Raw genomic sequence first — 13,516 nt, 5'->3', positions numbered from 1 at the left:
TGAGTGAATCAGAGCTGATGGAACTTTATCCCGAACTATCCTGTGCCATGTTAGCCTCTCTAGTTCACAGTCTCCACAAGATGTGTATGCTGACATATGGCTGTGGTTTGCTAAAGTTTCAGCACCTCCAGGTAAGATTCCATACATTTAGACATATGCAAATAATACTCCACTAAATTAGAAATATTTCACCAAACTCTGCTCTTAAATACATTGGTGTAACTCCAAGAGTAACTTTGAATCCACTTATATTTCTCTAGATTTACAAGGTAAATCAAAGCAGTATGGCCTGCTGTCTTCCCTTAGACACACAAGCATACTATATAAATCTGTTTCATTTTTTATGTAATTGTCATTGACTTAGTCTACAAAGTGTGGGGGGGGGGGTTTGTGCCTGCGTTATTCTTGACTATTTGAATGGTTGCAAAGCCATACTAAGTGTTTGTATTTTTTCCCTCCTAGGAATAAAAAATTCATTGCTCCAAGGTCCAGGACCAGTCCTTTATTAGAAGCCCTGGACCAGTGCTAAAGAGCACTGCTGGTCTAAAGGATGTGACCATTTTTAAGGTCTAGAGAACCAACAAGACTAGAAATAAATGATGTACACCATGGAAAGCGGGAGATTCCCAAGTTGCCAGTTATGCATTAATTTCTAGCTCTGGTGGTTAACTAGATAGCCTTTAAACTACATAATTTTGATTATATGCTTGTCTTCTCTCCCACTCTTTCTCCCTTCAGTTCTGATCTGGTATCAGTGGCTGCTATCTTGAGAATTCTTACCAGGATGATCAATGTTGTTCTCCAGCAGCATTCAAAAGTTGCTTTTTCATTGATTGCTATCTCTAGCAGTCCTAGAAAATATTGTCTACTAAAAATCAAGCCAGAATTGAAGGGGAAAGGAGGATGATAATTTTTAAGAAGTGATAAATCTAAGAGCTTTAGCCTAATTTAGTACTTTGTTTATAGTTGAATGCCAATAATGTATAACTTTATTAGTTTCACAAAAAGTAAATATACATTATTAGTTGTACCTCCATTATCTTCCCCTTTCCCAGCAAAGCCTGGGAGGCTATTTGAGAAATATGATGTTAGTGGCAACAAAAAGAGTTACAGTTTCCAAGGTCAAGGGGAACACGAAAGACCCAATGAAATTATTGTTCCTGAGAAAAATAAATATCAGGCTTCCTCCTTTCCCCACTCCCTCTCCCACATTATGACATATTTCCTCTTCTTAAATCCCTTGGGCCTTTGTAGTGTCTCTTAACTCATTTTTTTAAAATTGATTTGCTTTCAAGTTGAAGATCCCTTTAGCAAAAAAAAGATTTAAAATTCCTCAGCATAAGATCCTTGTTTCCCACTTGTGTCTTGTAGGGAGCCCCATGCATTGTTAGTACGTAACAGACATATATTGATTACTATAACTCTCTTTTTCAGGCTTGGGAAACGGTGAGACTAGAATACATGGAAGAAGGTCAAAATATTATTTCTACTTACAGAGAAAAACTAATAGACTACTTCACGATGCAGCTAAGGTATTTCAGAACTCCTCAGAACACAAGAAATGTTATAGTCTTTATGGCCATACTAATCTGCCAGGGAGAGGGGGGACACAGAGGAAACACAGGTACTGTAGGCCTGAGAACACAGGAGCAATCTATGGTGGAGGAAACAATACCTTCCTCAGCTTTCATGGACCATTTGGGCACAGAGCCTAGAAATTCAGGTTACGCACAGGGTACAGGGTTTGCCCTTTTGTAAAACTTTTGTTTGCATGAAAACATGTCAGTAAACGAGGGTGTGCTGACCAGTCTAAGGATAACTTGGGAACATTTTGTTTTTGTATTACCCTGGATTTCATGAGTTTTGTAGATCTGTTAATAATCTGTAATCTGTAAAGAGTCAAAGACAGACTTTGGATCTTTGATTCAAGCTGTAGTTAATAGTTTCATATTATAGACCTCCTTTTCACAAAAAGGGGGTGGGAAATTGCATACACAAGTCAGGTAATTGGTGATTTAAGAAGCTAACTGGTTGTTTGTCCATGTAGTTGTATGACTTACTATTTTCCAAATCAAGCCCTATAATTTTAAATGTTAGGAATGGAAAGGGGTTTTATTTTGGTTGCTTTTCTTCCATTAGTCAAGGCAGAGTGACTTGGAGAAGTGCAGATGAACTTCCTTGGCTTTTCCAACAACAAGGCAACAAGCAGAAGCTACACAAGTGTCTCCTGAACCTCTTTGTATCTCAGAATCTTTACAAAAGGTAAGAGAGTAGCCAGGGCCTTCGTATGTACAAACATATTGAAATGGTTTAGTGTTCAGTTAAAGGCATGAAATAAAGTGTCTTTAATGTTTTGTTTTAAAAAATAAATAATAGAAATGATAAAATGCACAAATATGGGAAGAAATTTAACTAGGCCAATATGTAACCCTATAGCAGGGATTGAAAGCTGGCTGAAGGGTGCTAACTGAAAGAGTGGTGAGAAATAGCAAAGTATAAAGTTATATGGCGATATCTCGTAAAGTACCACTTATGGGATACCCTGCCTGGCTGGCTGGTTGCAAAGCACCCAAGGCATGGGAACCAGTGCTGTTCTGTTGCAGCCTATCCCTTTTGTGCACCTCGGTATATCCCGGTGTAGCGTGAACCCTGCTTGTGGGTGCTCTGAACATGGTAGTATGTAGGTGCGCCTAGGGGTGGGGCAGTGAATCCACTGTCATGCAGAGACCTCTGTCCTTCCACTGCTTCACAGTTGGGAGACCAGTAAGGTGCTGCATAGGCCATTCTGACTGTTGGACTACAGTAGCCTTCACAGAGCTGCTTTGCAGCATGAGAGAAAATTCCTGACATGCATATTCCCCATTCCTTGCACCCTGCCATCCAGCAGGGTAGCTGGTTCTGAGCATGGAGATTTGGTGTTCTGTATTTTACTTCTTACTTTTCTTGTTAAAACAGGGGGCATTTTGCAGAATTACTGAGTTACTGGCAGCTTGTCGGAAAAGATAAGTGTTCAATGGCATCAGAGTATTTTGACTCTCTAAAGCAATATGAGAAAAGCTGTGAGGGAGAGGAAAGTATGATCTGTCTGGATGATCTTTATGAAACTCTGGGACGATTCTTAAAAGATCTAGGCCTTCTCAGCCAGGTAAGTGCATCTAGGAACAAAGGGAATACCTTGTAACAGCAAGCAAAGAATTTAAGCAGAGCATAGTATGTGCTTGATAAGATGTTTTGTGTTGCAGTGTTTTTTGTATATTATCTTACCTGCTCTAGTCACATTCTCAACTCCTTTATTACAGGCAGTTGCTCCTCTGCAGCGTTCTCTGGAAATTCGGGAGACTGCACTGGATCCAGATCACCCCAGGGTAGCACAGTCCCTCCATCAGTTAGCAGGAGTTTATGTGCAGTGGAAGAAGTTCGGAAATGCTGAGCAGTTATATAAGCAGGCTCTGGAAATCTCTGAAAATGCTTATGGGGCTGAACATCCCAGGGTTGCTCGTGAACTGGATGCACTTGCAACATTATACCAGAAACAGAACAAGTAAGGTTAATAGTATTGGTGATTTCCTGGATTTGTCATAACATGCAAGTCTTTTGAGGTTGTTACATTGTCTATTTGTTTCTACGATTACACATTTTAATACATTTAACTTCCTTTTGATGCATGTGCAGAACTGCTATTAATATTAATGAGAACTATCTGTTTGTTTCAAGAGGAGGAGGAGACTTTTTGGGGGGTCTAGAAAAAGATTAGTAAACATATTTGTGTATTATTCAAATATATAGTTATAACAAAGTAATATTTTTTTAAATGCCCTTGTATTGGTACAATTGTCACCCTCGCAAAATAGTTGTGAATACTTACCAACTCAAACACAGGAGGTAGGTGGTATTTATTATTATTTATGTATTTATTAAGAGCAGCAGCATCTACTCACCTATCTTTACCTGGGTTACTGATGATAACAGGGAAAAATATCTTAAGGATATTTTACTTGTCCATCAAAAACAAATTACTAGCCCCAGGCAAATGTGGAGGTAGAATTTACAAGTCTGGTTGAAGATTTCTATGGGTTCTCTGAAGAATACATGTATCCAAATCCTACTTGTTTTATTTTAACACCATGTCTATGGAGTAGGGAAAATGATTTACCCTTAATACTTAATGCACATGGATTAAGTGACCTTTCCAATGTGAAAGTAAGTCTCTGGTGGAGCCAGGAACAAAACCCAGATCTCCTTAGTCCTAATCCAGTGCCTTAAGGACAAGACCATCCTTCTTCTTCAACACATACTTTAATATACTGAAGATATCCTGACACTTCTTATGAGGCAAATCCTTTCCCAGTGCTCATTGCAAGTAGGCTAGTGATATTGGTGAGGGGAGAAAGGGAAGGAGTCCTCCCCTGGGAAATGTACTTTGGTGTAACACTCATTCAAAAAGTTCCTTGGTACAGTTTGTACTGTTGATTCTGCAGATCAAGCTCCTGTACTTGCATGTAATTCTAGAGGAAACTGCCAAAATTCTCCTCTTTCTTCCTCTGCAAACTACTCTCCAACCAAATCATGGAAAACCAAGACTCTGAGTCCTTACCTTCTCAGTTGCAGAATGCACTCTAGATTTGTGTTCAAACTCACTCCTCTTTCTTGGGGATTTTCTTTTAAGGGCAGTGGCAATAACATAATAGTTCAGCCTAAGTTTCTCCTTCAAACTAGGAAGTTTCTAGCATTGCCTTTAGAGTTTTTGTCTTACTCGCCAGTTCTCTCTATGCAGAAAGCAACTTGCATCTGTTTATATTTGGGGTGGAATTAAGACATAGTCAGCATTTCTATGCAGGTTTCCAACACCCGCTAAGAGGGAGGGGTAACAGAAGAATCTTGCTAACCTGTTAACACTCCTAACGCAGTCATAAGCATTTTGCATACTTCCATCTTTGACAAAACGTGCGATCCTTTCATGTATTTATACCTGCTCCTGTATTTTCCACTTCATGCATCTGATGAAGTGAGTTCTAGCCCATGAAAACTTAGGCCCAGATAAATTTGTTAGTCTCTAAGGTGCCACAAGGACTCCTCGTTGTTTTTGCTGATACAGACTAACACGGCTACTGCTCTGAAACCTGATAGGTAACTTTCAGGGGGACTTGTGCTCTTAAGTCACTTAGGTGGCTTTTTGAAAATCTAACCCAAAATGTATACCGTTGCCATGTATGGTGCCTAACATTTTAAATAACTATTTTCAGATATGAACAAGCTGAACAGCTGAGGAAAAAATCCTTTAAAATGCGACAAAAAGCAGCAAGGCGGAAAGGCAATTTGGTAAAGATTTGATACTTAATCAAAATAGGGGCTAGCTGTGGCTTTGTTGAATGGATGATGAAGTGTGTTTGAGGAGGTGTTCTAAAAATCTGATGCTTAAGTGCTTTTGATAATTGAAAGTTTGCCAGCTTAACCACTTTAGGAGCAGCATTAGTGTCTGCTCTTTCAACCTCACTGGAAATAAAGGTGGATAAGTACAACTGGAATATAGTGGTGAGCGATGGAAAATAAATAAGTGGATATAGAAACCCTCCAAATATCAGACTTTGGGGATTCAGATTTCATGCTGAGACTATACGTTGTTGAAAGGAAACTAGAGAAATTGCTCTGTAGGAGGTAACTGAGGACCTAATTCTACAACACTACAGTGCATAGTGCCTACTACCGTAGATAACAATGTCACAATGGTGACAATGTCAGTAACCACCATACTTAAACCACTACCAAGGATGAAGCCCTAAGAGTGTGCTCCCTCTTTATGGCTCTTCAGTGGGTTTTTTTTACTCTTTTTTCTTCTATTTCTCCTGCCATAAAGCTCCTAGGGGAATTCTAGTTCTAGGCTCAGTCTCTGCCTCATAGAGGAAGAGAAGCACCCACACTACAAGAACTCCGCTAGGAACTATATAGTTGAAGCAACATAAAGAAAAACAATGGAAATGTCACTGTTCCCACCACAGTTATTTAAAGAAAAATAAAATCTGTTCATGGGGATTTCACTTTGTCAACTTTCATAATAATTTCAGTTACACAAACATTTTTTATTAGAACTATTTGTGTGGGCTGGGGGTGTTATCAAAGAGGTCTCTGAAGTATCTGGCCACACTTTCTACTCTCACTCCACATCATTTATGACAAGTATTGCCATACCGAGCCTTCCTATGAAACTTTACAAAACCCTTCAGTAATACTTTTATAATGGTTTTATACATCAGCTTGAATTCCATTTTAAGTTCTTAAGACCTAAGAAATTAATTGAAACAGATTGTTTGGACTGAAAAATTTAAGAAGACTAGAATATATTGTAAAGGGAAGGGAAAACCAGAGCATAGCAGATTGAGAATGTATAGAGACATAAGGGGTAACAAGAAAACATTCTACAAATACATTAGAAGCAAGAGGAAGACCCAAGGACAGGGTAGGCCCGTTACTCAATGGGAGGGGTGGGGGGAAGTAATAACAGAAAATGTGGAAATGGCAGAGGTGCTTAATGACTTCTTTGTTTTGGTTTTCACCAAGAAGGTTGGTGGTGATTGGACGTCTAACATAGTGAATGTCAGTGAAAATGAGGTAGGCTCCGAGGCTAAAATAGGAGAAGAACAAATTACTTAGACAGGTTAGATGTCTTCAAGTCACCAGGGCCTGATTAAATGTATCCTAGAATACTCAAGGACCTGACTGAGGAGATATCTAAGCCATTAGCGATTATCTTTGAAAAGTTGTGGAAGACGGGAGAGATTCCAGAAGACTGGAAAAGGGCAAGTATAGTGCCCATCTATAAAAAGGGAAATAAGGACAACCCGGGAAATTACAGACCAGTCAGCTTAACTTCTGTACCTGGAAAGATAATGGAGCAAATAATTAAGCTATCAATTTGCAAACATCTAGAAGATAAGGTGTTAAGTAACAGTCAGCATGGATTTGTTAAGAACAAATCATGTCAAACCAACCTGATAGGTTTCTTTGACAGGGTAACAAGCCTTGTGAATAGGGGGGAAGCGGTATACGTGGTATATCTTGACTTTAGAAAAGCTTTTGATACGGTCTCGCATGACCTTCTCATAAACAAACTAGGGAAATGCAACCTAGATGGAGTTACTGTAAGGTGGGTGTATAACTGATTGGAAAACCATTCCCAGAGAGTAGTTATCAGTGGTTCACAGTCATGCTGGAAGGACATAACGAGTGGGGTCCCGCAGGGATCAGTTCTGGGTCTGGTTCTCTTCAATATCTTCATCAATGATTTAGATAATGGTATAGAGAGCACACTTATAAAGTTTGCAGACGATAGCAAGCTGGGAGGTGTTGCAAGTGCTTTGGAGGTTAGGATTAAAATTCAAAATGATCTGGACAAACTGGAGAAATGATCTGAAGTAAATAGGATGAAATTCAGTAAGGACAAATGCAAAGTACTCCACTTAGGAAGGAACAATCAGTTGCACACATACAAAATAGGAAATGACTGCCTAGGAAGGAGTACTGCGGAAAGGGATCTGGGGGTTATAGTGGACCACGAACTAAATATGAGTCAACCGTGTAATGCTGTTGCAAAAAAAGCGAACATCATTCTGGGATGTATTAGCAGGAGTGTTGTAAGCAAGACACGAGAAGTAATTCTTCCACTCTACTCCACACTGATTAGGCCTCAACTGGAGTACTGTGTCCAGTTCTGGATGCCACATTTCAGGAAAGATGGGGATAAATTGGAGAGAGTCCAGAGAAGAGTGACAAAAATGATTAAAAATCTAGAAAACATGACCTAGGAGAGAAGGTTGAAAAAATTGGGTTTGTTTTGTCTGGAAAAGAGAAGACTGAGGGGGGACATGATAACAGTTTTCAAGTATGTAAAAGGTTGTTACAAGGGGGAGGGAGAAAAATTGTTTTTCTTAACCTCTGAGGATAGGAGAAGAAGCAATTGGCTTAAATTGCAGCAAGGGAGGTGTAGGTTGGACATTAGGAAAAACTTCCTAACTGTCAGGGTGGTTAAGCACTGGAATAAATTGCCTAGGGATGTTGTGGAATCTCCATCATAGGAGATTTTTAAGAGCAGGTTAGACAAACACCTGTCAGGAATGGTCTAGATAATACTTAGTCCTGCCATGATGCAGGGGTCTGAACTAGGTGACCTCTTGAGGTCCCTTCCAGTCCTGTGATTTCATGGAGGCATACTGCGTGTAATTCACTCCCATGCAGAGGACCAACAAAGGGCCTATGCAACCCTTAATTCTCAAAATAGGGCTTACATGGGGTCTATTTGGCGCAAAGGCCTTGTGCTGTCCTTCTGCACAGGAGTGAATTTCAGTCGTAGATATTAAACTTTTGATGCTGATGGACTTTCATTACCTTGTGCTTTGCTTTAGTTTGGATTTGCTCTTCTACGTCAACGAGCCTTGCAGCTGGAAGAGCTCACGTTAGGCAAAGACACACCAGATAATGCTCGAACCCTCAATGAGCTTGGAGTTCTCTATTATCTGCAGAATAATATTGAGTAAGTAATGTTTATGTCACACAGTCATAGATTCCCTCTCTCTTTCTTATATCTAATGAGACACATTATATGGAACCTCATGAAAAATTCCCAGTGATAAGTCTAAACGCTCTCAAATACTAAATACAGTGCAATTTCCAATTTCTTTTACAGTTTTCTATTATGAAATTAACTCATAGTATCTGAAGTCTGCTGTACAGTGAGTGTCATTGGCATCTGGATATTTACCACATCACTGCATTTCCTATTTTAGAACTGATGTACTACTACATTAAATTTAACTATCACTAGTTGTAAATATATGGGGTATTTTTATGTCCTCTCTACCATGGTTCTCTGTTACATCAGACTCCTTTATAAAATTCTCATTCTAACAGCAAGGTTTTTTTTTCTTTTATAGCATTCAAAATGCCAGTACTACAAGGGAAGTAATGAATTGTACATATATATTATAGGTGAGATCCTTGCCCCTGCTCTGATTCCTTTATGATGTGCAAAAGGGCCAGAGCAGCATAAAAAGGCACCAAAAGCCACATAACTGGCCGGGGAGAATTCCCCTAACACAAGAAAGGCAGAAGACATCTATGAAACTGTCTCCCAAGGACTGCCTCGCAAGCCCCAGTTTAGAGGGTGTGATGCGTCAGGGCCACAGCCCTGCAAGCTCAGCCCACAGGGCAACCTGCAGATATTCTTTAACGTAGGCCCCCCCGAGCTGTGTAAGTTACATTGAGAGCCTCTCAGATACCTGAAGCAGCCCTGAATTGGGAGAATGCCTTAAAGCCACCTTAACTCCTATTCTTTTTTTGCTGTGCCTCTTAGAAGTGCAACACAGAATTTCACCTTAAGTCCTTTTAGATTTTTTTTTTGTATCTGAATGTCAGGATCTCAGTGGCAGAATAAAGAAGTTAAAATACGTTGTGGTTTAGAGTGTTTACATTAATAGCCACTAGTTAGTGCAAAATCCTAGTAATTAGAATTGACTTGTAACAGTTGATGCATGTATGTTATTTCTTGTTTCACCTGTCATGCAGTCAGGCCAAAGTCACTGACGATAAATGACTGATATCTGTAAAATCTGCCATGTGAGATCATTGTATACGCCACAGTCTGTCAGTTCATCTGCAATTTTTTCAGATGCTCCCTATTTCCTGTAGCTCTTTCCCCCCTGAATTTAATTGGTGAGGAAAATGGCACACTGTCTTCTAGTAAAGATGAAAGTTTGTTATTGCCTTTTGAAACAGAGTACTGTGCTGTAGTTCTGAATCAACCATTAAAGGGGCTTTTTGGATAGTTTGATGCAGCTGAAGAGAATCAATGATAGAAGGGAATTTGTTTGTATCAAGTGATAAATGTAAGCCTGATCTGTAGCCGTTATGTAGGGAGCACTCCTTTGGCTCCCACAAGGCGACTCCAGGCTTGAACCCATCTTTTGTGTATTTACGAGTCCTTCTCTCCATCTAATGTGAAACGGATATTTCCAATTTACTAAACTGACCTGTCTCAAGAATAGGGTGACATGGAATGTGTGTGTGTCAGGATGACAAACTACCTAGCTGTAATGGATATTGCATGCAGGGATTCTATGGGGAATCACTTTCTTTTTGTCACAGAGGGAAAATAGTAAATGTGTGATGGAATAATACCACAATAATGTAATAAAATACATAACTGTCTGATAGGATATACACTTGAACAATTACTTCAGAGAAAGCCTTAGGATAGATCTTAATGTGTAAATTATAGCAGCTGAGCCTATTGTATATAAACCTATTTCTTTTACAGTCTTTACAATTGTTTGCAAAGGGAATTCTAACTGCTACTTTCTGAATTTTTACATAGTTCCAGACTTGTTTTCCCTGATCCTGCTACTTGTTTCATGAATGTTTACTCCTGGGAGGAGTTACATTGAAGCCAGGGGGATTACTCGCATGAGTAAAGGTTGCTTGTATAAAAAAGGGTACAGATCAGACTCAAAAGGAATATTCACAAGATAATGCAATATAAGAAAAAAAATCTACCCAACTGACCTAAAGTGCTAGCTTTTGGGCAGCTGGTATTAGTGTTCTGAGATTGTATTTGGTGCTCTAGTTAACTCTATAATTACATTCTTTCAATTAGACAACGTACTGTTACCTGTTGTCTGTCTTTTTTGTGTTTTGGATATACAGTTACTCACTAAGCCTGTTTAAATGAGTTGCTCTGCTGTATTTGTTTCACTAGAGGCAGCTGAAATGTCTATTAGAATACAATGGCACTTCTGCAGGTACAAAAGTAGCTTTCATGGAATGCACACATTTAATCTTTGGAGTATTGCTGTGTGAATTTGTTTGTAGGACAGCTGAACTTTTTCTGAAGCGCTCCCTAGAAATGAGGGAGAGGGTCCTGGGACCAGACCACTCAGACTGTGCACAGTCTTTGAACAATCTGGCAGCTTTGTACAATGAAAAGAAACACTACGATAAGGCTGAGGAACTGTACGAAAGAGCTTTAGAAATTAGGAGGAGAGCACTAGCCCCTGATCATCCTTCACTGGCTTACACTGTGAAACACCTTGCAGTACTCTACAAAAAGCTGGTAAGTGTGTCTGTGTGTTTCATACATCATTTAAAAATAATAATGTCTTGCTCTTTCCATCCCAAAATGAGGCAGAGTATCAAAAAGAGTTTGGATATCAGCATCCTCCAGAAATGCACACAAAAAAATTAAGTATATAAATTAAAGTTGTCTCTGTTTTTGTGCCCCCTGGGAGCTCTGTGGGACATTTTCCTAAAGAAAAGCTGTTCTTTAATAATGCCTTCAGTGTATTGGGCACCTACAAGCTTTTCCTTTAACTTCATTCAGGCAAATTTATTCAGCCAGTATATTTACCATAAAGGAAACAATTCAGTTAGAAGACAGCATTATGGCTGTTGCCAGGGAATCTCTTCTCCACTTTCCTATTTTGGGTCCTCTGCATTTGTTCCAGTCAACCCAGATGCAGACACCATATTTTTGGCACTTGAGAATAATTTCTCCTAATTTTTACATATGAACCCTGTCAGGCATCTAAGTATTTATAATAGAACTGGCAGCAGCTCTCTGTGTGGGTATCTTGAGCCATTTCTACTTCATTTCAGTTCAGTGAAAAATAAGCAATCACTCTGTTGTAGAATACTCTGATGATAATAGTAATTTATGTTTTCAAAATACCTTATAAATATTAACTGTCAATTGACTGGTCCTATATGAAGGGGAACCCCTGTCTATAGGAATATTGTAATCTGTCCTCAGCCTTGCGGCTAGGCAGAACGTGAACCCTAAAGTTTCCAACTGTTACACTAAGAGTTCAAATTCAGAGTAGAGTGATGGTAGATGAGTGTTTCTTTCTCACTCTTGCATTTTGCCATTCTTCTAAGTTGGAAGAATCCTGTAAACTTATTTCTTGGCCAGACTGTTCCTGTGCTTTTGCACTAGTGCTTTTACTGCTACCACCTCCAGTAGCATTCTGAAATGGGTTGAGATCACATGAGCTTTTCCCATTTCAGACTGCTGCAGTTGACTCTGCCAGAAAAAAAAGACTGCTGTGTTTGGATGAACATAAATGAAGTAGTGGAAGGGAAGAGACGAGTTGGAGGTACATAAAGAATAATTAGATACTTGACTGTAGACAGTTACCTCTTGATATCAAATCATAGCTGGTGTGTGTGAAGAAACAGAGAAAACTGCAGACTTTACACATCCAAAACTATCTTAGACATGTTCCTGAATTTCCATTTCATGCTAAATGTCAAACATCCATATTCCAGAAATAGAATCCCAAATATATGCCCCAAGTTAAAAAAAAAAAAAAAAAAATCAAATCACTAACTCAGTACATCCAGTGAAGCAGATACAAGTAAGGGAGCAGATACAAATCTGGAGTGGAACAAAATTTGCTGGTAAGTTTCCCTTCCCACATCTCCTGTAAAATTAAGGTCCACTAGAACTATTTGTTGAAAATCAACTCACGCCTCTGCCATGTGTAGTAAGAGTGGGGAATACAGCTGCAGGGGATGGAGCAAAATTTTTGATGGACAGGAATGAAACAAACCTTTTAAACACTCTCTCTTGTAGATACTAGTGGAAGGAACATGCTTGAGAAATAATCAGAGCTAGAGATAGTACCTGGAAGGACTTAAATGGGAGTTGAAGGCACTCGGACCATTAATGATGATCAACAGGAATGGTTTATTGTAGATATTCAATAAGGGTCCAATCCTGCAAAGTTTAAGTGACCTTTCTTGTTCTGAAAGCAATTACAACTTTTCTAAGCTCTTTATTCACAAATATATATATATATATATATATATATATATATATATATATGCATCTAGGCCTGCTATAACCACATGTCTGGTTTTAACATTGGTTTGTTTTCTAGGGAAAGCTTGACAAGGCAGTGCCTCTGTATGAGTTGGCTGTTGAAATTCGACAAAAATCATTTGGTCCAAAGCATCCTAGTGTAGCTACTGCCTTGGTAAACCTGGCTGTTCTTTATTGTCAGATGGTAGGTTTTTCCTGTCTTATACATTTCAGCAATTTTATATATGAAATTTAACAGCATATAAAAGGACACCCTCAGGGAATTCAATCTCATGTACATTTTTACAATCTGAAAGAACATGTGATTGCACTGATTGGAATTTAGCCAGGGGTGAAAGGTTATGTTAATCCCTTTAATCTTGTAAAAAAGACCATGAGATTTTTATAAATCATATAAATCACGGCCTTTGGTTTAAAACTACATCTAAAGCACTGGTTTAGTACTGACTGAGGGAACATTACCTACTGAAATTCTGGCACTCCATGCACATTGATCAAGTGTAGTCTTGCCTAGGCTTTTAAGCTTATAAGACTGCAGTTGTAGACTTTCTACTCAATACCTAATATAGGTCAGAGAGAAAGAAACATTTACCAAGATATTACCATCCATTTGTTTCCTTAGTATCAATAACAGTAAACACTTCTACTTAA

General features: G+C 39.0%; 1 protein-coding gene across 1 annotated transcript in view; it reads left to right on the top strand.

Annotated features, from left to right (window-relative positions):
- Positions 1–13,516, top strand: part of LOC112121903 (nephrocystin-3-like) — a 47,497-nt gene that overhangs the window by 31,915 nt on the left and 2,066 nt on the right. Inside the window, exons 18-26 of the mRNA XM_029914273.1 lie at positions 5–131; positions 1,435–1,532; positions 2,140–2,262; positions 2,956–3,145; positions 3,300–3,541; positions 5,244–5,319; positions 8,397–8,524; positions 10,858–11,098; positions 12,924–13,049. Of these exons, the coding sequence (XP_029770133.1) occupies positions 5–131; positions 1,435–1,532; positions 2,140–2,262; positions 2,956–3,145; positions 3,300–3,541; positions 5,244–5,319; positions 8,397–8,524; positions 10,858–11,098; positions 12,924–13,049 (1,351 nt within the window). The remainder of the gene's footprint in view (positions 1–4; positions 132–1,434; positions 1,533–2,139; positions 2,263–2,955; positions 3,146–3,299; positions 3,542–5,243; positions 5,320–8,396; positions 8,525–10,857; positions 11,099–12,923; positions 13,050–13,516) is intronic.

The sequence above is a fragment of the Terrapene carolina genome, unplaced genomic scaffold, assembly GCF_002925995.2.
Source record: "Terrapene carolina triunguis isolate 2854851 unplaced genomic scaffold, T_m_triunguis-2.0 Scaffold34029, whole genome shotgun sequence".
In the NCBI taxonomy this organism is placed as follows: Eukaryota; Metazoa; Chordata; order Testudines; family Emydidae; genus Terrapene; species Terrapene triunguis.
The sequence above is the reverse complement of the archived record's forward strand: the minus strand, read 5'-3'. Positions and strand labels throughout refer to the sequence as shown.